At 43.4% G+C, this 26,179-nt stretch overlaps 1 protein-coding gene across 1 annotated transcript in view; it reads left to right on the top strand.

Moving 5' to 3' along the window:
- Window positions 1-26,179, top strand: part of LOC135919109 (uncharacterized) — a 374,349-nt gene that overhangs the window by 311,553 nt on the left and 36,617 nt on the right. The window contains exon 7 of the mRNA XM_070538765.1: window positions 4,177-4,249. Coding sequence (XP_070394866.1) covers window positions 4,177-4,249 — 73 coding nt within the window. The remainder of the gene's footprint in view (window positions 1-4,176; window positions 4,250-26,179) is intronic.

Below are 26,179 nucleotides of genomic sequence, written 5' to 3' on the forward strand. Positions count from 1 at the left end.
GGTTGATGCGAAGAATTTCTTCAGAAGATATTATGCTACAAATTAAACACCACATAATAGACATGTGATCTCAGACAGCGAATACCAAAGCTATCTTTTGACTTGATCTCACGATGGCCTTTGAAAACATCCCACCAAAGGCTATTTTAGAGAACCTACAAAAGACAGGAGTGGGTCAACAAGCCTACGTCTACGTTAAGCACTTAGTCGGAACGCAGCTCTCCAATCACGGGAGGCGAGATACGATCGGAAAACAAAGAACTTGGAAGCAGGGGCATGCCGCAGGGATCTGCCTTGTCTCCCTTTCTATTCAGTGTAGCTGCATTAAACCTACCAGCAGAACTGAAGACCATTAAAGGTTACAGCATAACTGTACACTGATGACATCACGCTATGGGCAACAGGTGGCAGCGATACTCAGATAGGAGAAGCCCTACAAGCAGCCTTATAAAAGGTTGAAAAGTCGAGGTTTTGACGGAAGCCCGTCTGGTCGGGAGGCATCATGAAGAAGGGTAAAAAAGGAGGACACCGACCACTGAATGAATACAAGAAAAGACGTTTCGGCTCCCCTGACGGGAGCCTTGTTCACAATGAAATCAAGGGCGTGCGATACAATGTTTATATGGTTTTAAAATATGTTGTAAGCAGCGCGTGTAGATGGGAGGGAGGGTTCCGTCATTCCGGTTGAGGGTGTTATCTGTCATTTGGATTAGGAGAGATTCCAAGTGGTGTCTTGACGTCAAATTTCTTTCTTTTTCTAATATCTTCGCGTTATCCCAAGCAATCCTGTGGTCCAAGTCATCTGCATGCTCTGCCAAGGCGTTTGAGGCGACTTTTTTCTTTTTTTTTTACATCGTTGATATGCTGCTCTCGCTCTCCGCTTCATAAACTGTCGAAATACCTTCATAAGGTTCTTTCCCCTCTCGTTGGTAGAGGCAGCACGCACGTTCGCCATTCTGAAGACTTCATAAACAAGATTCGTCATTTTACTCTCGACGATCAAGAAGCGCTTGTCTCGTTCGACGTCGTGTCGCTTTTTACAAGCGTTCCTATTCGACTCGCCGCGGAAACTTGCACCGCCGCTCTGGACGATGACCCTACCCTACCAGAAAGGACGCCCATCGACGTTCCTGACTTGAAGAGGCTCCTCCTGTTCTGCCTGGAGAACACTTACTTCACTTTTGAAGGCACCTTCTACAGGCAAGTGCACGGGACACCGATGGGCGCATCCATTTCGGTAACCACTGCAAATTTAACTATGGAATGGCTTGAGCGTCGAGCACTCGCCTCTTTCAACTCGCAGCCCAGAGTCTTCCTACGTTACGTAGACGATGTGTTCTGCATATTTCAGCGAGAACAAATTCCTTCATTTTTGTCACATTTGAACAGTATTGAAGCGTCCTTACAATTCACAGTCGAGGAAGAAAAAGATGGCGAGCTTCCTTTTCTGGACGTCCTCGTAAAGCGTGACAGGCGCAGTCTGGCATTCACCGTGTACAGAAAGAGCACACACACAGGCAGGTATCTGCATTTTAATTCAGTGCACCCGATAAACCAGAAGAGATCGGTAGTAGCCTCTCTTGTCGGCAGAACCAAGCGTATCTGCACAACGCCACAAAGCCGTGCTGCCGACCTACAAGAGGTCCACCGTAATCTCTCTGCATGTGGCTACCCGAAGTCGTTTGTGAACTCGGTGGAACGCCATCTGTCTCAGCCCCCAAGGCCTGACTGTGTGCTCCCAAGAAAACGCGCCCCCATACCGTATGTGCCCGGTGTGAGCGAGGGCTTAGCCCGCGTTCTACGCGGCTATGACGTCCAGGTAGCTCACGTACCGTCCCAAAAATTGCGCCACCGGCTGGTAAACGTGAAAGACAAGCTTCCAAAGACTAAGTTTCCTGGCATCGTCTACGGGATTCCATGTGAAGACTGCGACTGCGTATATATCGGCGAGACAGGAAATTTCGAACAGCGGTTGAAGCAGCATATCAACGATGTAAAAAAGAAAAAAGTCGCCTCAAACGCCTTGGCAGAGCATGCAGATGACTTGGACCACAGGATTGCTTGGGATAACGCGAAGATATTAGAAAAAGAAAGAAATTTGACGTCAAGACACCACTTGGAATCTCTCCTAATCCAAATGACAGATAACACCCTCAACCGGAATGACGGAACCCTCCCTCCCATCTACACGCGCTGCTTACAACATATTTTAAAACCATATAAACATTGTATCGCACGCCCTTGATTTCATTGTGAACAAGGCTCCCGTCAGGGGAGCCGAAACGTCTTTTCTTGTATTCATTCAGTGGTCGGTGTCCTTCTTTTTTACCCTTCTTCAAAAGGTTGAAAAGCATGCGATGCATAGAGGGTTCGGATGTTCACCGCAAAAATCAGAGTTCCTGGCTGCAAGAATTCTACGGACAAACCAAACATTGCACTTGAAGCAGAAGGCAAACCAATACCCGTGGTCAATAGCATAACAGTCCGGGGACTTCACGCCGTAGTGAGCAGGTGTAATGGAAAAATCATTAAAATGCTAGAAAAGAGAGGCCAACAGACGATGAGGCTCATCTCGAGGATAGGCAGTCCTCATTCTGGCATGATGGAGGCCAACTTGGCATGCCTAGTACACGTCTCCGTTATTATCCGCGTAATGTACGCTAACCCCTACCTAAATCTCCAAGTTTCGAAGAAGATAAAAATCGAAGGTATCATTAGACGGGCACACAAACAAGCAACAGGACTTCCTATACCCACTGCTAGCGACAAACTCGTAGCCCTAGGTATCCGCAATAGACTCAAATAACTCATACACGCCTATGAGACAGCACAATATGATAGATTCACAAAGAGCCCCACTGACAGACAAGTACTCAGCAAAGTCAACATAAACGAAGCATCACGTAGAGCATAACGGTAAACATTCCCCACGACATACGGAAGCATTTTCAGATACTCCCTCTACCCAGAAGCATGCATCCCGAACACTAAAAGGAAAGACCCGAAGAACGTGCTAAAGCTATGGAGAAAGATTCTAAGATTTTCTGTACGTGGCTTTCGTCGACGCGGCAGAGTGCATAGGTCACCGCAACCTTTCCATTGTGGCAGTACACGTGATGTTGATCCCAAAGTAAGCGGCTCCGTTCGAACCCACAACGCCGAAGTAAGCGAGGAATCGGCCATTGCATTAGAAAAAATAGCTGCCAGGGAAGCCAAATACGTGATCAGCGACTCCAAAGCCGCCGTCCACAACTTCACTAGGGAGCCCATCTCTCCGGAAGCAAAACTGATTCTGGTTAACTTTGATGACCTGCGGGCTATCCAAGTCATCTAGGCGCCCACGCACTCCTCCCTCCCCTGCAACGAGGCTACTCATGCCACGGCGCGAGCAGTCACATACCGAGCCCTTGAGCCACTCCTGCGAGGGCCGAGAATGTACCGCATTGTTAGCTACACGAATACCACGAGTCATTATATATTGGGAAGAGTCCAGTATTCCCCCACGTGCCCAACACTTACTAAGCAGCAAGCGGTGGCCTGGCGCCTCGTTCAAATCAATATGTACCGGAACCCGCTGGTGTATAGTCACTACTGCTTAGGCCAATATTCGGACAAATGTGAATATGTAAGGAATGCAGAACTTTTTGTTGGGCTAGTTGGTGCATATTACTGAAGTACTATAGCGCCAAAGAGACGACACAAGAAGAAGAGACACGGACGAGCGCTCGTCCGTGTCTCTTCTTCTTGTGTCGTCTGTTTGGCGCTATAGTACTTCATGTAAGGAATGGGCGGACCTGCCACACATTCTGCGTGCTTGCCTTCAGGCGACCATACAGGGCCTCGTAATAGCTAATTATGAGCAATGGGAAAAAGTGCTGCTCAGCTCGACCCCGGAAGACCAACCGCTGGCCGTCCTGGTGGCCGAGGACGCCGCGAGGGCCCAAGGGCTACTGGCAGCCCATAGGCTCCCCGCCTTTTTTGCTAAATTGTTGCGCACTCAATAAATTTATTTCTATATCTCTCTTTTCATTGATAGATTTTTGGCGTGATATTTACATGTGCTTTGATTTTAGCGTTAAAATACTGAGTGAAAACAGAGGTTGTATTTAGTCTACAGTTCACCTTGGACACCTGTAACAAGCTTAATTTTGTTTTCTCCTGATCATTGAAATACAGGGGCAAGTTTGGACTGCACCTGAGCTTCGCCACATCCGCCGTTGAAGTATTTCTCTACGAGCCGGCAATGAAGGTCAGTTTCCTTTGTTCGCCGTTATTTTGAAGAGTGCTTGCGCAATGAGGAGGTGACCTGCCTCTCTGCTTGTGAATTGCGTGGACTGCTGCAAAGCGTTTATTTCAATGGCAGTTATTTGGGGAAAAGCATGGCTCTAAATTAAGAACAAGTTAATCAAGGAAAGCTTGCGTGCTAAATTAAATGAAACTTTCCAGGTGGTTTAAGTGCGAAATAGTTTATTCTGTAAGAAGCTATCGCTTAATAATGTACTATATTAGAGTATTACGATCACCCAATGTATTTTCTCTGTAGTGGTATAATTTTCCGTATTTTTATTGTATTTATTCAATGTGTCGAGCTATTCACACTTACCTCCAATAAAAAAAACACAACTGCATTACTGAGTACTTGCCAAGAGGACTACTACGAATAGCATTCTTTGTACTTTTCCTACAAAGCTTCTCAATCACACTTAAGGAAATCACGATTCGCATGTATGAATTGTTCATTTCCCATTGCATTAACTCATACATGCATAACTAGCCTTCTCGTAACCATGCATACGTCGCCTGACGATCTTGCATTCTCAAATAAATACAGCTATTATCAGTTACTAACCTCTTTAGAATATACGGAACTGCATACGGTATACAAGCGCCTAAATATTGCTTACCCAACTTCCTGAAAACTGATTCCAAAATTGTTCAGCTGGCTTCATCTTTTGACAGCGTACGCGTTTACAAAAATCATTTTTTGCGTTCTCCTTCATTTGATCACATCAATATTTTTAGTTTGTGTGAGTCTTTATTATAACAAAAAAACGTCATCACACATGTGGCACTAAGCCTTCTGTGTCACAAACTGAAAAAAAAAACGACTTTCTTGAAATGTGTTGGCCCGTACGATAGGCGTTCGCGGGGATTTGGTTAGGCTTTTATGTGAGCTCCTGTTTTCCGGTTAATTTGCTCATGCCCCAAGTTTAGTAACAGTTTTGTTTCCTAATGTGTCGTATTTTCTCCCTTCGTTGCGATACTGCTTTCTACCAACATGTATAAAATTATCGTTTCTTCCCGCATTAAACATAGTTGGAAGTAAGCGCTTGTATATGTTTCACTTTGGCGTTGTTTTTTGTTACGCTTCTACTGTGATTTGGTGCTCTAGGAATACCCACCAGCCCAAACTGCCACCCTTCTCTAACAACTCAAGGCATCACCTAGTGGCGGCACCGCCGTGAAGTCTGCGCATGGCCGCCAAATAACATGGCTCACCGGTGCGTGGGAACTCTTAAAGGGGCCCCTTATCAAGCCACATGGCAAAATTTGGTTATACGCTGTGAGTTGTTTCGCGCCCTCTAAGCAGCGTTTTACTGCAAGAATTTTTCAAATCAGTTCATTTATAGCTCAGACAAATATTTCAGCGACGCAAACCCATGATTTCAGAAGACGAGTGTCACCGCCAACATAACACTCTCTCCACTTCACCCCGTCTAGCCTCCGCAAGCAAACTTACTTCCCTGCGTTCTCCCGTACCAGGCATTATAAAATATTAGGACACCAAACAAACGGCAGCACAAAAAAGCAGAGAATGGGACAGGGCGCCACTCGCAACTGCTTTATTCACAGAAGGCAGGCACATATATACAGTTCTCTGAATAAAGCAGTCACGAGTGGCGCCCTGTCCCGTTCTCTTCTGTGTGTCCGTTTATTTGGCGTCTTGATATGTTATAATGAACAGCTACCAACTAGCCCAACAGGAAGTGCTTTTATGCCATACCGGAGCTAGAGGTTCGTTTGACCCACACGTCCCTGGCCCCACCTTATTTTTTTCGCCTCGCTTTTTTGTTGCGCGCCACACTTCCGCTGACGGTTTTTCGCGCAAGCTGTTGCATTTATCTTGTTTCGCGTAGCACACTACTTTGTGTGCTGTGCACGAGAATAAATGACTAGCGGTATAAGTCAGTGTTATACGAACGCTTAGGCAAACACAAGCGGATCACAGAGCGGGATCACGTGCTTTAACACAGTAGAAATTGACAGTTGTCCTCTCTGCCTGCGCAACTCCACGACATGGGAACAAGCAGAGGAAAGGGAAGCAGGTCTCTCGAGCTATGGTACGAAAGTAAAATAAAGACACGCAGATATATTTTTTTTTTGCAGCCTGGGTGCCTGGGTGCAGCAGCTGCTGCAATGAAATAGGCTCCACTTTACATGTTAGTCACCCAAACTGTGTCTCCAGAACCTGGTTGTTTCGGCAATGAGGTTCCTTGATATACGCGCTTGCCGCTTTCTGTCAGCGCAGTCCTTAGCTACCACTTCTAAAGGACGCGAATAATCAAGGCCATACACCTGGAGTACTTATCGAACACGGGTTTCAAGACGTCTGCACACCAGGATTTGAGCAGGGCTGAGGCAACAGCGCCGGATGTCACTGTGCCGGTGAGGAGAGCCATATCATGTTGTTTTCTCATATCACGTTTATTTGCGCCACCCAAACCTTATATTGGACATTAATGTACCAATTTGCTCTTGAGCGAATTCTTTCTGAAGAGTGGCTTACGGCTCCTTTGATTCGACAATGAGGCGCTTAACTGTCAACGCGAAATTTGCAATATCCCCGTTATTTTGCAATTGCCGTGGGTTGACATTAACATGACCAAATCCTCAGTCATTTTCAAGTTGCTAAAATTCGGAACAAGCAATCAGCTTGTTGCTTTGATTCGCCACACTACTCATTCGAGGTCTGGCCACAAGTCTGGCCAACAGGTTCAAGTCTCCCGGTTGGTGATGAACGACCTCCTCGACGTGTTAGCTGTACAGGACTGAAAAGTCCAGGGAGGGGGGGTGGGGGGCGACCCGGAACATCATGCGACGTTTTACTTCAAAATCCTATGATGTTGTAAGTCATGCGAATGTAATTGCCGCTCGCCGCATGCGTGTTGTTAAAATGTTGTGTAGCAGAATGCCTAAAATCACTTTTGTTGTCCGTCAGCAAAAGCAGCAATTTGTGATTTCATTGGAAAGAGCACATCATGGCATGTTATCTGTGGTAACGCGCAAAATGCGGAAACGAAACGAGAAAATAATGTTTTTGATATATTAAAGCAATAATCTGTTTCTACAAAGACAACTTACTTTTTTGGGTGGCTGTCAATTGAGCTCGATGGAAAGAATTAGTAACTATCATGTCAGAGAAATAAGTGCCAAAGATTTGACCCACTCAGTTATTACGACAAAGGAGATGCAGCTGAGTGCTTGAAGGGGAGCAGGAATTTCATTTGATGCATGGTCAAGGAGCCACTCATGCGCGAATTGATAGGATGTATCTGCCACTGAAAGCGATACCCACAAGCAGTATTTATGCAGTGGTATCAGTTTGCTTCTCCAAGCGTTGATTGGTTAGGTGCAACGCTGGGAAGAAACAAAAACTGTTTTATTTGTTGGCAATTATACAGTTTAAAGCAAAATTACTTCCGGATCACACTTTTATCAACTGGGTCATAGAAAACATGAACAACGTCAAGGTAACTCACACCTATAATATTGCCGATGAAAGGTAACCTTTAAAACCATGTGTCGAAATGAGAGCAATTTCGAGATATAGTGCTGCAAATAATCAAGAAGGAATGAATGAAAGGGACCTCCAAGAAAAGCTTTTTATTATAATAGCTTTCGAAAGCGAAAAAAAGTCCGCTGCATTTGAGGATGACCTGTGAATCATAAAGCGAAAGATTGAAATATTCTATAAGGAACGGTATCATGGATCACTCATTCATTAGAGAGCAGTTGCATGGCCAATATAGGAGAAGTAACATAGGACTAAATGAAACCAGGACCATCGCGAAGTGCTTTTTTCGCTACTACAAAGATCACTTTGCCTCTTCACAAGTTGACGTAAACAAATTTGAAGCCGTCCATCTAGGCCGCATGCTACATTACCTCCCTAATCAAAGAGAAGCGCCTACAATAGCGTTTAAAATATTGAAAGCGCAATGGACACTGAGCCTTGGTAAGTCCCCAGGTGCGGATGGCCTCTGTTTGTGTCTGGTATAAATATTGTAAAAAAAAAATTGTGCAAAGTGTCACAAGCACTTTGCAGGAAGCTTAAACGACCAAAGTATGGCCGCATCTTTTTACCAAGAGCCACACTGTCGTAATTCCAAAGACGTAAAAGAATTCAAGGCTAATAGCTGTTACATGATGCAGTCACATATCGGTAATAAACGCCGATTATGACATACTAACAGATACTAATAGATCATAAAGGTGTCATATGATTAATAGACACTAAATGTCCGTGCTAAAGGAAATACTTGGTGAGTACAAAATGGGTTTTCACGTTTACAGGAGCGCTTGATTACAAATAACACACAGATGGGGCTCTGCGTTCTGTAGGGCTTTGATGCTTCCCAGTCTGCCATTTCAATTCTTCAGCTTGATCTTTGGAAGGCCTCTGATTGGTTACGGCATGACGTGCTATTTGCCATATACTTAAACATGTGAATGTTGAATGCCTCTTTACGGAGGAGGTAGACCTGGTGTATCAGAACTGCATCCCTCGGTTATGTATTAAGAACAGGCTGGGGTCCCCTAATACACAAGAACGGTATGTTCACCAGGGCTGACCAGAAAGTCCAATTTTGATCTGCATATAGAGTTTGAATTGCATACCGGGTGTCCCAGTTACCTTGGACCAAGATTTAAAAAAAACACCAAGAGCTCTCGAGAAATCGTACGGAGTGCATAGTAGCGGCCATCATATGCACATACAGGCAGTATCTTTTTCATCACGAAGTAATAAATATTGCTTTCAATTAGTGAACTTTTGTGTATTGCTTGAATCGCAAACGTTTCAGTTACAAAGTTGTAGGGCACCTTCACTAACCTCCAAATCAAGCATTTATTTCGAGCTGAACATTGGAGGGTTGTTTTTTGCAAGAAGGAATAAAAGGCTGCGAAATACGGAATGGATGCGTGCTCGGCGCGCCGCTACTCAAGCGCCTCCGAGCAACCTTTGAGAGAGGCTGCATTCGTTTGTCGCCGCACCGCACAAGGCTTCGTCATGTAGGACGGCTCGACAGGTTTCGCGATCTAACTAGCGTGGTGCGACAAGCGTCAGCATCTGCGGACGCAAGAATGTTGTGCTCGATAGCTTTAGCCTTCGTGTATCATGAAACAAAGCTACAAAACAAATTCCATCAATGTTTCAAAAAAGAATGCGCAAAAGAGCACGAAAAAAGAGGCAGCTCTTGGAAGAACCGAAAAGAGCTGCTCGGGAGTTTATTTCAATAAAAAATTACCCAAAATCACGTAAGGCGTCTCAGACACACACAAAGAAACATGCAAAGGTGCAACTGCTTTAGCCAATTATCTTTTCTGTCTCTTGAACTACGAAAAAGAGACAAAACAAAGCAGTTTTTTTTTACCTATTTCAATCTTTGACGCAATCTCGTTTTTATAAAGGGATAGGGGGACATCATGAAGGTGCGTTAAACAGTCAGGGTTTTACGCCAGTTTTAGTGTTTATTTTCCACTGCCCCTTGTAGCACGTGCTAAAATAGGTTACCGCCTGAAGCAATACAGTACTTGCTTCTTTCCAACACTTGTCCTATTGCACGTTTGACCACCCACGTCGGATTCACGTGGCAGACTCTCCTTATTTTTACCTTTAGGGCCTACGGTGTGGTAGCTTCAGCACTAAAATGAAGTCCAGCGGTGTCATGTCCGGCGACCTTGCAGGTGAGGGTACAGTGTGCAGCCTAGGTCATTTTAGCCTTCTGATCAAACCTGAAGGACATGACTGTCTTCTTGAAGTGTAGGTCACCGGCGTGTTACAGTTGAGATCTCTCGCTATTGTCTGCGCAGGTGACGCGTCAAGGAAAAATGATTTACGTAATCGACAACAGCATATGCTGGCCGTACAGATCCGTACAGATTGGCATAGCCTGCGCAAGGTTTGTTTCTATTGCTAGAGAGAACAAAAGGAACATACGTTCTGAGCGCGCCTATATACAGAACAAGATGAGTGCAGAAAATTCCAGTACCGAATGCGCCGTCATGATTCCTGGCCACGGGAAAGGGCTCCTGACTGTGAAGCCCTGTATCGAGCTCCCACCGCTAGTAAAGCCGTGGCTATTCGCTTGGGAGCGCTTGAGTAGCGGCGCGGGAGAGCGTATCTATTTCGTATTTTTTATGTTAGGCGCGCTCTTGTTTTTTCTAAGAAAAATCAAGGAGGCAAAGCTGAGCCCGAAAGAAATGCTTGATTCGGAGCCTATTTGAGGCGCCCACTAACTTTGTAATTGATATGCTTGCGATTCAAGGAACAAATAAAAAGTTCACTGATGAAAAGCAAATATTTAATTAATAGGTTGTGATGAAAACAAATACTGGCTGTAAGTACACGCGACTATGGCTACTATGCAGTCGGTACTATTTCGCTATAGCCCTTGTTTTTTTGTTTTTGTTTTTTAATCTTACTCAAAGTTCACTGGGACACCCGGTTTCGAGCGCTTGTGTTTGGTCATATAACAAGATAAGCATAATCAAGGTGTTAGGCTGATTGAAGCTACCGTAATTTTTTGGCAGATGCTGACGATGTAGCTGTGTGTTATGCATCAAGAGAAAGTGTTGGAGAGACAATCGACTAGTGAAGAAATGTGTGCAGATGACTGCAAGTAACGCGAACTCGGAAAGTGTGTGCATCTATGGCTTGATGAATGACCATGAGCCCCGTATAATTGTGTGTGGTAGAAGGCTACTTGGCTCTCAGGGTTTGCTAGGGCCACACTGTATGAAACATGATTTTAATTAGCGAGTCGTGACACACGATGAAATTGTGATGTCATGCGCGAGCTGTTGCGGAAAAGCTCCATATCGTATTGCCCACTTTTGTGTGTGTGTCGACGGGAGAAAGATGCCGTAGGATGAATCTCTTCTCACACTACGCCAAAGTTGGGCCAGGGGTGCGTAGCAATTGCAAAAAAGGAGGCGACTTACCCAATCAAACACGACGTCGCTCACTGAAAAGGAAAGGAAAACAAAGTTGACAGGAGGGAGCACATGTCCTTAGCGAGTACGTTCTGCCTCTTCAGACAGGACGGCATCCGCATTTACATCTACAAATAAAACTAGGCTACACCACACGCCCCAGTGAACAGCGCTTCCGAGCTTCGGTAATCCTGAAGATAGGTCAATGCACATGCTAGTAACATGGGACTTTACCATTGAGATATCGAATCCCGCATAGAAATGGTTTCCAGAATGCATGGAGGAGGTAGTGGAGTTTAAATATTCACTTCGCAGACTTCATATCTAGAGCAAGGGCAGAAAGCGTTATAGATGGCGTCTTCACTTGAGTTATACAACATGTGAATAGCGTTAAAATATCTATCGTACTTAAGCAACCACCGACACCTGATTGTCAGCATACGCACGAACAAGGAAATTGCAAGTTGAAAAAAAAAATTCGGTGGCAATTCAGCGGCTAAACCCTGAGAAATGCTTCAGTGTTACGTCGCTCTTTATTGCTCTACCGGTGCATAAATTAAATAGCGTTCACCACATTGCAAACAATCCAGGACACACGTTCTGCTTCTTCGAGAAGTGAAGCAGAACTGGCAGTAGTCCTGAGCAGACCACCGTCACTGTCCTGAGCAGACACTCACAGTGTTACGCCGATGGCAGTCGTTCACAAAATACGCCAAGGTAATGCGCTAATTCACCAGAGACCGTCATGTTTATGACAGTGTACGGGGCGACCTGCACACACAAGCTACGGGTTCGAACAGGCGTGAGTACAACTGCGTGGCCTGTACGTAGCGATAGCGCTCGTCAATAGTCATATCTGCGAAATTCTCTATTCATGTGTAAGCATTCGTTCGCGAGAATGCCTTGTGTCCGTACAAAAATGTGTTTTTGCTAGTTAATACATTAAAGCGTTATATTAGTGTAAATGTAGATGATTGGCAGCTTTCTAAGTGATTAGGCACAATTTAGACTAAAAATAAATAAATAATTTTCCCTAGAGATACATAATAGATAGCGATACATCCACTGTAAAAAAATTCCGTCATTATACGGAGGATTTCCGTCACTATACAGAGGAATGGCAGGTAAAAATACGAAAAGTACGTCGTATTTCAGAAATATGGCAGAATCGTCCGTTAATATACGGAAATGCTCCCCGTTTTAATTTGAACGTAAATTTCACTCTAAAATTACAGTGGCTATACTGTTTCGCACGAAGCAGACAGCATTCCGTATTTTTCTTATGCGAGCATCCGTATTTTTTGGAGGAAAACTGTACACGCTTTCAGAATGAGCACTTGTACCCACTCCGTTTCATCTAGCAATATTTTATTGAACACGCAAACCGTACGCAATATGAAAGACGCGTACAAAATGTGAGAGCTGTCCTTCTTCCAAAAGCTGCAATAACAGATCGTATAAATGTGTATACGCATTCTCTACTCTAGTCGTAGTTTGCGGCGCATACGGGCCTTGTAACTCTGATCATGTGCGCAAATAATGCGTGTTTTTCAAATGTTCTAAAATTAAGCGCTTTGCAGTTATTAATACAAAATCAATGTTGAAGTGAACGATGAGCCGTGGGCACACGTGCCAATGTAAACAACCTTGCGGCACTCGGATACTGGTGCACTGGGAAACACATTCGGGCTCTACGCCAAAGCTTGTGGGTATTATAAATCAGTACCGAAACGCAGGGAGTGGTATAATGACGCAACTGCGTTTACATTTAGCAACAAATGATCTCGAAGGGAACTGGCGGCTTATGGATCCAAGTATAACGGCCGGATGAACTTTTCGAATAAGGGAAGCACTTAACCCAAGTGTAAAGGGCTTTGCTGAACTGCAATGTGGTTGTTTTGACCATGTCGTCCCTGCAAATTTCTTAATCTCATCCTCCCACCTAACATTCTGCCGCCCCTGCTACGCTTCCCTTTCCTTGGGATTCAGTCTGTAACTCTTAATGACCATCAGTTATCTTCCCTCCTCAATACATGTCCTGCCCATGCCCATTTGTTTTTCTTGATTTCAACTAAGATGTCATTAACTCGCGTTTGTTCCCTCACCTAATCTGCTCTTTTCTTATCCCTTAAAGTTACAACCATCATTCTTCTTTCCATAGCTCGTTGCGTCGTCCTCGATTTAAGTAGAACCCTTTTCGTAAGCATCCAGGTTTCTGCCCCGTACGTGAGTACTGGTAAGATACAGCTGTTGTACACATTTCTCTTGAGGGATAATGGCAACCTGCTGTTCATGATCTGAGAATGCCTGCCAAATCCACCCCAGCCCATTCTTATTCTTCTGATTATTTCAGCCTCATGATCCGTATCCGCGGTCACTACCTGCCCTAAGTAGATGTATTGCCTTAGCACTTCCAGTGCCTCGCTGCCTATCGTAAACTGCTGTTATCTACCGAGACTGTTAAACATTACTTTAGTTTTCTGCAGATTAATTTTTAGACCCACCCTTCTGCTTTGCCTCTCCAGATCAGTGAGCATGCATTGCAGTTGGTCCCCTGAGTTACTATGCAAGGTAATATCATCAGCGAATTGCAAGTTACTGAGGTATTCTCCATTAACTCTTATCCCCGATTCTTCCCAATCCAGGTCTCTGAATACCTCCTGTAAACACGCTGCGAATAGCATTGAGACATCGTATCCCCCTGCCAGACTCCTTTCTTTATTGGGATTTTGTTGCTTTCTTTATGGAGGACTACGGTGGCTGTGGAGCCGCTATAGATATCTTTCAGTATTTTTACACACGGCTCGTCTACACCCTGATTCCGTAATGCCTCTATGACTGCTGAGGTTTCGACTGAATCAAACGTTTTCTCGTAATCACTGAAAGGTATATATAATGGTTGGTTATATTCCGCACATTTCTCTATCACCTGATTGATAGCTTGAATAAGGTCTATGGTTTCGTAGCCTTTATGGGATCTTGCCTGGTCCTTTGCTTGACAAAAGTCTAAGGCGTTCTTGATTATATTTGTGATTGCCTTAGCAAATACTTTGTACGCAACTGACAGTAAGCTGATCGTTCTGTAATTTTTCAAGTCTTTGGCGTCCCCTTTCTTATGCATTAGGATTATGTTAGCGTTCTTCCAAGATTACGGTACGCTCGAAGTCATGAGGCATGGCGTTTACAGGGTGGCCAATTTCTCTAGAAGAATGTGCCCACCGTCCTTCAACACATCTGCTGTTACCTGACCCTCCCCAGCTGCCTTCCCCATTTGCATAGCTCTAAATGCTTTCTTTACATGTTCCGGCGTTACTTGTGGGATTTCAAATTCCTCTAGACTATTCTCTCTTCCATTATCGTCGTGGGTACCACTGGTACTGTATAAATATTTATAGAACTGCTCAGCCACTGAAATCATCTCATCCATATTAATAATGATATTGCCGGCTTTGTCTCTTAACGCATACATCTGATTCTTGCCAATTCCTAGTTTGTTCTTCACTGCTTTTAGGCTTCCTCCGTTCCTGAGAGCATGTTCAATTCTATCCATATTATACTTCCTTATGTCAGCTGTCTTACGCTTGTTGATTAACTTCGAAAGTTCTGCCAGTTCTATTCTAGCTGTTGGGCTAGAGACTTTCATACATTGGCGTTTCTTGATGAGATCTTTCGTCTCCTGCGACGGTTTACTGGCATCCTGTCTAACGGAGTTACCACCGACTTCTATTGTACACTCCTTAATGATACCCGTAAGGTTGTCGTTCATTGTTTCAACGCTAAGGTCCTCTTCCTGAGTTAAAGCCGAATACCTCTTCTGTAGCTTAATTTCGAATTCCTCTATTTTCCCTCTTACCGCCAACTCATTGATCGGCTTCCTATGTGCCAGTTTCTTCCGTTCCCTCCTCATGTCTAGGCTAATTCGAGTTCTTACCATGCTATGGTCACTGCAGCGCACCTTGCGGAGCACGTCCACATCTTGTATAATGCCAGGGTTAGCGCAGAGTATAAAGTCTATTTCATTTCTAGTCTCGTCATTCGGGCTCCTCCACGTCAACTTTCGTCTATCCCGCTTGCGGAAGAAGATATTCATTATGCGCATATTATTCTGTTCTGCAACGTCTACTAATAACTCTCCCCTGCTATTCCTAGTGCCTATGCCATATTCCCCCACTGTCTTGTCTCCAGCCTGCTTCTTACCTACCTTGGCATTAAAGTCGCCCATTAGTATGTGTATTTAGTTTTCACTCTACCCATCGCCGATTCCACGTCTTCATAGAACCTTTCGGCTTCCTGGTCATCATGACTGGATGTAGGGGCGTAGACCTGTACGACGTTTAATTTGGATCTCTTATTAAGTTTCACAATAAGACCTGCCACCCTCTCGTTAACGCTATAGAATTCATGTATGTTAGCAGCTATATTCTTATTATTCAGGAATCCGACTCCTAGTTCTCATCTCTCCGCTAAGCTCCGGTAGCACAGGACGTGCCCGCTTTTTAGCACTGTATATGCTTCATTTGCCCTCCTAACTTCACTGATTCCTATTATATCCCATTCACTACCCTGTAATTCCTCCAATAGCACTGCTAGACTCGCCTCACTAGATAACGTTCTAGCGTTAAATGTTGCTTGGTTCAGATTCCAATGGCGGCCTGTCCGGAGCCAGAGATTCGTAGCACCCCCTGCTGCATCTCAGATCTGACCGCCGCCATTGTCAGTTGTTTCGTAGCTGCTGGGAACTGAGGGCCGGGGTATGACTGTTGTAATCATATAGAAGGTTGTGGCAAAGTACTGCACCAGGGTGACCAGTCCTGCTCTGGTGAAGGAGTGCCGTAGCGGTTCTGGTCACCGGGATCAGGCCGCACTCCAGACGTGTTTGTGAAATTTTATCAACACGCGGATTTTTTTTTATTCCGGTGGAAAATTGCGCGGCACCGGGATTCGCACCACGGTCCTCTTGCACGCGAGCCGGATGCTCTACCTCTACGCTACCGCCGGTTGTTCCCATAATAATTCCAAATTACCTCGTCTCTGTCAGTAAATGTCCATTCATTTACACACTATGATTACGCATAATCGTCACTTTTCATGTGTTGTCAATTCTTGCGGTAGGATGAAATCAAAACATTTGGCGCTTTATCTTGAAACAAGACCCGTGAGCGCGCACGTCCTTGTACGGCAGAATAAAAGTCGCGAACTTCCACCAACATGTGTGCACACTACGGGAAAGTGACTGAAGATGTAGGACCTTGTACCATGCTAGTACTCTGTGTACTTTCAAAAAGAAAATAAAGAAAAAGACACTGAAGAACACCAAGTGCCGAGTTGTCATAATGCTTCGTTTTTTTTTTACCAAGCATGCAACACCATTTGTTCCATGTGCTTTATCCATGGGTAAATGTTATGGCATATCTCATTATTTACACGTTCATTACCTGCATCAACCAGCCCAAATTAGCACTATACTAGAGCTTATTGACGCATCGCAGTGCACTCAGTTGCACTGCATTGCAAGACTTTGGTTTTCTATCCCCATTATCAAACAGTCCGGTTGAGATCCCGGCCTTTATTTTCCTTGTATTATTTATGTCTTTGTATGAAATGCACTACCTTGTGGGAGAGAAAGCGTTCTCCTCTTTCAGAGTTCAATTATTCGTCAAGCAATTATTTTGCTGTTCCAGGAAGTTGGCAACAAATGCGAAAACGAAACCGATTCTGTTTTGTCCTCCGTGCTCAGAGAGTGGGCACAAGCGGGCAGCGCGCGCTCCTCTTCCGTAAAGCCACATGATAGTTTGAAAGTACCGACACTATCCTCCTCGCGGCGCTTTCTTTCGCAATTATCCTCGCCCGCCGGCTGCGCACGGCACGCTTTTTCTCCCTGGCTCCCGCGGGCGGGCTGCAGCATTCTATGGACGCGTGTTACTTTTAGTTATTTTTCGAATGTTACGCGCCTCAGTTGTGTTGAAAATTTTGAGAAATGCTGATAACACCATCGATAGTGTTGAAAGCAACGTTTATGAGGAGGTTGGCATTTTCTTAAAGCCGTATGAATGGGCTATACTGATGTAAGAGGAGCATTTAGGCGACTTCTGTATTCCAGACCATTTTTCTGCCACATGATGAGATGCTTTACTTTGTGTGTCTGATCTAGTATTGCTTGTGGCACATCGCTTTTTGTGTGGCTTATTAAGCGAAAGCCTTTCTGTTTCAAGGTCGCGTTGTGAGCTTCAGAAAATATCACTAGATTGAAGGAAGGCCGGAAGCGAACAAGAGCAAGTGCAGCCGTGTATAAGAGATGATTATTGATTAACAAAGTTAAATAATGATTGATTAGTGATTCGATCAAGATGAATTAAGGAGGATCGATGTGTATTCAGGATAATTAAGGTAGACTAAAGTCGATGAAGGTGGATTAGAGGGAATTGAGGTGGAGAAAGGTGGCATTAAGGAGGATTAGGGGGATTGAAGTAAACGAAGAAGGATTAGGGTCAATTAAGGAGGAATTGGATGGACTAAAGTCGATGAAGGTGGATTAGGGTGCATTAATGAGAATTATCGTTGATTAAGGTGAATGAAAGATTATTAGGCTCGATTAAAGAGGATTAAAATGTATTAAGGAAGATCGGGGTGGTATAAAGTCCACCAAGGTGGATTTGCAGCATTAACGAGAATTATCATGGATTAAGGCGAATAAAGAAGGATTAGGGGGGATTAAGGTACATAAAGGAGAATTAAGGTCAATGAAAGAGGATGAAGGTGAATTATCATGAATTAAGAGGGATTAAGGTATATTTAGAAGGATTTTGCCGATTAAGGTGGTTGAAGGCTTATCATCGAATACAGCTTAGTACAGTAGGCTTTACAACCTCAATGCTCCTTCATCCACCTTGATCCTATTTCGTACACCCTAATCCTTATTCATCCACATTAATCCTGCCTAATACACCCTAATCCACCTTATTCCACCTCCGTCAACGCTAATACATCCTAATCGGTCCTAATCCTCCTCTATGAACCCTAATTTACGATAATCTACCCTAATCGACCCTAATCCTCCTGCACCCACCTTAATCATTCCTAATCCTTGATCATGTACCCTAATCCACCCTAATCGGTCCTAATACTCCTTCATCAACCTTTATTCACCTTATTCGAGCCTAATCCGCCTTAATCCTCCTTCATCCACATTATTCCTCTTTCATACACCTATATCCTTATTCATACACCTTAATCTTCCTTAATCCACATTATTGCATAGGTCGACTAAAAGGTCGACTAAAATTTCTGTTTCAAATGCTGCACCGTCAGTATAAAATTGATATCACCCGGTACATTTCATATTCGCAATCTAGGATAACACGGCATCAACACGAACATACGCTAACCGAGTATTCCTTTTCTAATGACGCATTCAGGTACTCATTCTTTCCTCGAGTAATCAAAGAATGGAATCAACTTAACCGGTCATTAACAGCGACAAATTCTTTATCCCTGTTCGTTTCACAACTGGAGCTCATCAAAAGAGATTATTAACAATTTCTCATGTTTGTTTCCTGTTGTCTTTATGTTAAACTAACAGTGCTTAGAAAAAAAATGTATACGCTTGTTTGTTTCCAAATACTTCACGTTCTTACTTTGACTATGATATGCCCCGGTTGTTGTTCATTTTATTCTGCTTTTTTTAGTGTTCTGTTGTATAGCTTATCTACCTTATCTTTTGTATTTTGTTGAATATTGTTGCTTTTTCATGCTTTGTGTAACTCGCACATGTATTTATGTCGGGAAAAAAAGTGTTCATGCCCGTCTGCTAGGCTCTCGGCTGAGAGCAGCAGTTGTGTAAAATAAATAAATAAATAAATTCCTCTTTCATACACCTATATCCTTATTCATACACCTTAATCCTCCCTAATACACTCTAATCCACCTTAATTCAATCACTAATACAGAGGTGGATATGCTTTAGGGCGCCTCTGGCCTTGCTTAGGTCACGTGATATTTTCTTTTCGCAACGCCACCTTGAAGCATAGAGATCCAAAGGGTTTCGCCTTAAAATTTAAAAAAAAAACGCAATGTGAACTAGCTAGCGCTCATCACCTGCAATACCACAGGTGTAATTGCCACAATTTTTTTCAGGGCTTGCATTCATTGTATCTGACTGACGCACAGATCGATGTAAGCTGGAAATAATGGCCCCTCTATAAGCCGCTATATCGATTTTCAGTAAAAGCGGCAGCGGATCCTAAAAATCGCGAGATGCGCGATCGAGAGTGCGTATTTTCGCACATAATTGTTCACAGCGGAAAGCATAATCTATAGTGCTGCGTTTCTGACTAAATCAACAGCTGGCGACGTCAGAGGTGATGGAGCCACCGCGGAATATTAAGCATACTGAGGACAACTGCATGTTCATGCAACAAAATTGCCGCATGTTATGCAACGAATTGCTAGAACAAATACGCTGGTGAGCAGGCCAGAAGAATGAAAAAAACGCAGCATCACGGGATGCTTTGCTACGAACAATAAGAAACATGCCGCAGTTCACAAACAACGCTGTTTTTTGTCGGAACAAAGCTCTTTCGGCCAATGGTATGCGGCCACTGCTTCCTGCGCAAGCGTTCACGCTTTCCTTGTGGTATCATAAAAACGGCATAACCAGCTTCAGGCTTATTGCTGCAGTTATATGTGCAACAGCCCGGCATAGCGCTTGCACATAGAGCAGGAAACACAGCGTAAAACGTTCGGCACGCCGACCAATGTCATTCTATTGTGGTTTAGTAGGCAAAAATGCTAAACAAGGCGAAGTAATCTTAATTTTTGCTTGGTAAGTTGCGGAAGTTAATAAATTAAGCTGTTACACATGAAATGGGACATTTGTAGATCTATTCTACAATGTCGCAGTCCTCAGGAGCTTTAGAGTTCCGTGACACCACTATAATTTCTCTGTAAAGCATGCAGCAAGGTTCAGCATTGTTGGAGGCTGGCATAAACAGCGGTCTATTGGCTGTGAAGTACAAATAAGGTGTTCCTGTTCGTGTGACTATATAAAATTTTTGCTTTAGTTCTACTGTTGTATGAGGCAGACATTCATGGGAAAATTTCTTTCTTTTGACCAATGGCAGAAATCCATGAGTAATATTTGAAAACATAGGCATTTCACCTCTATTCGTTAATCAAGTGGTGCCCCTGCATGCTGAAATTTACAGGACTCTGATTGAGTAATGTTCGTTTTTGTTGTAACATTAAGGCAATGCCTTTTATATTCTGGGAGATAACTTTATTGCATACCATCATAGTCTGGTATCTGCACTAAATCTATTTGACTTTGCCCATAAAACCTTGCGCACTGGTGAATCAGGAAAATTTATTATTTGAAACATGTCATACAGCTTACCAATTTGCATTATTGTGATGCAAGATTTTTTTTCAATAGTTTCTGGCCTGAGAATGCATTTCACTCTATATTTTTGTTCGCGACAAACCTATAATGCAGTTTTCGTTCTGTATATTTTCTGGCACGTCAAACTGCGGCGAGCTAAACCACTGGGCACCAATACTGGAATCGCTACTGCACGTGGAGCCGTGTTCAAACAAACGAGGAAACAACGTTGTGCCTTGTTTGACGGTGTTGCGGGTACTTGTGAAGAACTGCCTGTCCAATAACCTTGTCTTCATGGAAGCGCCGCCCACTTCAATGCGTTCCTTTCTGTTTCGTTGTGGCATCACATAACATTACAATCGTAATATATATGTACTTCTAAGAGACTCATAGTCCTCCCTTTGTGTTATATATGTAGCTGCATTACTTATGTGCAAATGACCAGTGCTCGAAGTTCATTTTATCACTAAGTAAGATACTAGTACCTAATGAATTCTGTATCGCAGAAAACCAAAGCCGAACTGTCGAACAGTACCAAGCAGCAGCCTTAGTGCCGTCACAAGTAAACAGATTGCATTGGTCATGCGGAGGTGTACAGCGTACCTATTTATTACCTGCTGAGCAATTAGGCTGAGTGACAACTGAATATTTATGTAGCTTGAGCCATGTGCTATTGGCCACTGCTCATGCCATCAGCAAATGTGGAAGACTACAACAGTATTTCTTTTTCTAACTCATCTTTCTTATTGCAGTGGGATCACTGCATGTGTAAGTAGAAAACGAATCATATAGGCAAATAAAAGCCGATAATGCATAAACTTGGACCATTGTGCAGTTCGATGACTCAGAGTAAGTAAAAATGCGCCATAAACACTTCACAATTAACATTTACCTGACACAGAGCTAGATCATGCAGTAACTGTATGTACATACAGTGTCACGTAAATTTAAATTGTAGTGTAGATTTCCACTGTGTTTCTATTGTTGCATTCTTTCAGAGGGCTGGTAACATGTTGCATACCTCTGGCACCAACAGTATAAATGTGCCAACTGTATGTGTGTTATGATTTGATAGAATCTGTAGCCAGTTCACTTAGAAAAATAAAGCCATTGAATCAACCCAGAGTGGTGTGACTATCTCTGCACGTGTTGCAGGTTCAAAAAATTAAGGTGTGAGCTGTCGCCAAGGTTCCGACCAGAAAAGGCAACTTGCTGATAATATCTGAGGGAGGCATGCACCGCAGACTTGGATATGCATTGAAGAACCCCCTATCTTGCAAATTTTAAACATGTACTCCGGCTAAGAAAGTTCTTCGTATCATACACAGGGTTATTTGCAATTACGAATTTCCCTAAATTGGGAAAACGGTCAGTCTAAAACATGCCAAGCGATGTCACTGACGATGCATACACATTCCAACCGGAATAAACAAAAATAAATATTGCACCGAGCGCAGTGAATCATTGGCATGACGTCATTCCTTCAGTGGAATAAAATCTGTCTTCCGATATAAATTTGGAATTCATTATAATTAAGACTGCTAAATACCACATGATGGTTGGAATGTTAAATATACATGTTGCATTTAGAGCTCATGTTTTACTAAAAGACCCGATGATGCTTAAACGGCAGTTGAAGCACTCATATCACTGTACTTAACACTTATATGGCTCCAGAAATCAGTTTCTCTGCCGGCCGCAGCATCCCAGACTAACATTTATCGACAGCAAATGTGAAACTGACGACACATAACATTTACGACGGCACTATTCGCTTTGATTGTTTGGGAATAAATATCATTGTGTACATGTTATGGCCCTACGTGTCATTACATTTGAACAACAAAAGGGGGGAGTTGCGTTTCGCAAAACTGCATGGAGGTTTTTACTGTGTGCAGTTTAGATTAGTAATCTTCCCAACTGATAGTAAATGCACACTCCACAGCTTCAGGCTCTACAGGTGCACTAGTTTACACAGAACACAATGTTTACCTCGTCATGGCCCAGGTGGCGATTGAGGCTTTTCAAAGGTGTTTCATTGCAGGGGACGGCACATAGCGCTTCACTTATTTCCAGAATATTGCATTGCAGTTGTGTCATATGAGATAAATTCATTAGAAAGCTTGAACTTGCCCTAGATGTATTACAGCTGCATACCGGTAAACTGGCAGCAGCTTGCAGTAACTACAGTTACTCGAAATGCAATTACAGCTGCCCACTTAGGGTGCACTAGTTTCTTCTGCTCTGGAGTATGCATCCTCCACCAGAAAATAAAGTTTTTTTCCTGCGGTGCCTCTACAAGATTGGAATGTTAAATGGGGTGTAATTTGTAGGGTATACTCTAGCATAAACTTCATAAGCATTTCTCCTTGTGTGCGCCAGAGATCATTGTTGCTACGACTGTAAAAGCAGGGTGCCTGTTTACAGCACCCGTAGAGAACAGTCTGTGAATCTTTAACGAACAGTAAGTATAATGAGTAATCAAGTTTTTTAGTAATTTTCAACAAATTGGGCACTCTTTGCCTTCCACTGTGGTGTTTTTCAAACTCTAATGTTGGCACAAGGTTTGACTGCAGGATGTCATTTTGTGTGAAAGAGAGCACTTGTGCGCATAGCACCTCATTGGTGACGATCTGCTACAGAATGTCATGAGCTTTCGTATGCATCAATCGCCATCTAACAAACTAACTGCTGCTTTGTTAGTTAGACTGTAACTATATTGTAAAGACCAGTTGATGTTCTAACACAGAGAATGGTGCCCTGTGATCCCCTAATTCTCCTCACTTGATGCCTAGTGTTATAATGGCATGATCGACACCATGACAGTGTTGTGTATAATTATTGCGTGTATGATGGGGTGGAGGGTACCATAATTTTAGCAACTTTTCCGGATGACTTGAATCAGTATTGTGGTATGCTATTTTTTTCTTTCACTCATTGTTACCAAACAGCGCTTTGGTTGTGCCAGCAAGTGTAATGTAGTTCGCTAGCGCTCCTGCCAACTTATATGATATGCAGCCATTTGTGTTGAAAAAAAGACCAGCTTACGGTTTGCCAGAAGCTAAGGTTCATTTAGACCATCAAATTTTGAGCTTACACTTGGGGATATTACTGCTGAATTAATGCCCACCCAGCAGAACTGCCCATAACATTTTCTTCCAATCTTATAACGCTGAAGCTTTGAACAGCATTTCAACTCAAACTTGTTGAAAAAGTGACCCATTTTCTTGTTCAAGTAGAACGAAGGTTCCACAGGAAGAAAGAAACTTGAAGCCATCGACAGCGGCATGAATATCATCAGTGCTCAACGTTTCGCAATCTTGCACCTAGTTATCATATTGTCCATCCAATTTTTTCCCACGCTGTTCTTTAGTGTTTTTTGGTCCTACACAGTTTAATTTTGATGTCCTCATTTTTATTATTTGGTCAATATATATTTTTTTCATCGCCGTTCTACACAATATGTATTCGTAATGTGCCTTCATTTACCATTTCCCCTGATCTTAACCAGATCCACCTTCATACAAAATTGCTTTTTTTTCAATACTTTGTTGCATTTTTCGAATGTGCCAAAAGTTTATCGTAATTCATATTTTGACTTCCGGGAAAACTATGTCTACTGGATGAATGATTGCTTGCACGAGTACATCGTTTTCTGCTTTGGTCACCCCTACTCTTTGCAAGAACTGTCAGCAGTGCTCCTACCCACTCCATCACTATCGCCACTGCTAAGCACACCCTTACTCCCTTTATTTTAGCACTTCAGCTTTTCTTGACTTATTATATGCACCAGCTTCTCCTGCCCCAATGAGGTTACGGACCAGTGAGCTATGCATAAAAAAACGCTGCCAAGGAAAACAGTTACTACCCCGATGACAAGCACTTTTGTTGAAATGTCGGCTACAGCAACATTCCTTGTTCCAACAATGTTGGTCTACATACATGTTTTTCTAACACATAAGTTGCTGCTTTGTTGTTTTCTCTGATTATCCTTTTTTGCCGCTTTCTTTAGGATGGAAATCCACGAATAGTATTTCTTTCTCCTAACAGCAGCAAGTGTATCCTTTTCAAGGCGTTTGGGGTCAAGAACAGCTTTCACCAGCAAAAAGTGCAAGGCGAGTGATTGAAGAGAATAAATTTCCTTCGGTGATCTAAGGAACTTCAGGACTGAAATTTTGCACCTCTTTGTATATATACTATGCGAAGCATTCATGTCACAAAGTGCCAAATGTTTGATCTTTTGAGCTATATCACTATGTTGGCAAGACAATTTTTCGCAATGGTAACCGGCTGCTTCGGCTATGAGCTGCTTTCATGACATTCGCATTACAGGATATGTGCTGTTATGGACTGAAGTACCCTGGAAGTGCGAGCGTCGACCAAATTGCATCTGTGCTTTCAATACGGCGGGAAACAGTGGGTCATGTATGCACATTCCGAACGCAGATGTTAGCGCAGCTGATCCCAGCAGATAGCGCACTAATAAAATTCGGTCGACGCTTGCGCGTCCTAGGCAATTTTGTCCTCAATAGTACGTTCTCCAAACAATGCATATGCTCTGTAAGATGAAATACGGGAAGCACCTGTACGTTAACGGATATAGTACAGATTCAGCATACAGAGTCTTTCGGTTTCTGAATACGGGAAGCACTTGTGCTTTAACGTTTATAGTACATATTCAGCATACATTGTGTTCCTTTTTCTCAATACGAGAAGCACTTGTACGTTAGCAGTTACAGTACAGAAACAGAATACAGAGGCTTCCTTTTTCTGGATAGGAAAGCAATCTTATTTTGTATTACGGACTCCCTTTTACGCCTGTCCATTCTACGGAAATGACCGTTCTTTCTGTAAGGAAAAGCGTTTTGGCCACACATTACCAGTAAAATTGCCGTACGCGAATTTTTTTTTTACAATGTAGACTAGAAATCGCAGGTGGAACCAATAGTAGGAGTGGGCCAAGTGAATTGGTGGGTCAACCAACTCGAGATTCGGGCATGCAAAAACATAAATTTTGGGGTAGGACTTAAACTTGTTTGTAGGACAACTTGAAATTTAGGGCGGGACAGCTTAAATTTAAGGGTGAGTACACTAGAAATTTAGGGGTAGGCAAACTTGAAATTTGCGGCTAGGACAACTGAAATTAGGAAGCATGCTTACGGTACGCTCCAGTAGAGTTTCCGCATACGTTTCGCTTGGGCGGTGGCATGTTGGTGTGAACAATACGACGGCAGTTGTCCACTCGTGAAACAAATTCTTCAAGAAGGTACGTCGTCCTAATTGGGGCACCAGAGAAGAAGCTAATGTCGTAGATTGAAGTAGAATTCAGCCCATGGGCTGTATTGAGTTGGGCGTTGAGCGGCTGAATTGTAGGGAAACGTCGCAAAAGGGAGAAAGATCTCCCAGCTCGTGTAATCGGGCCGTACATGCATCGAAATCTTGTCGGATAAAGCTTCATGAAATTTTTTGGTCAGACCATTAGTCTCAGGGTGCTACATTGAGGTTGTTTTTTGAGTGGTGTTGGATGCGCAAAGCGCTTCGCCGAGAACGTGGCAAGGCAATGGAGCGATGAAGCGTAAAACGGTAGAA

This window comes from Dermacentor albipictus, chromosome 1, assembly GCF_038994185.2.
Source record: "Dermacentor albipictus isolate Rhodes 1998 colony chromosome 1, USDA_Dalb.pri_finalv2, whole genome shotgun sequence".
NCBI lineage: Eukaryota > Metazoa > Arthropoda > Arachnida > Ixodida > Ixodidae > Dermacentor > Dermacentor albipictus.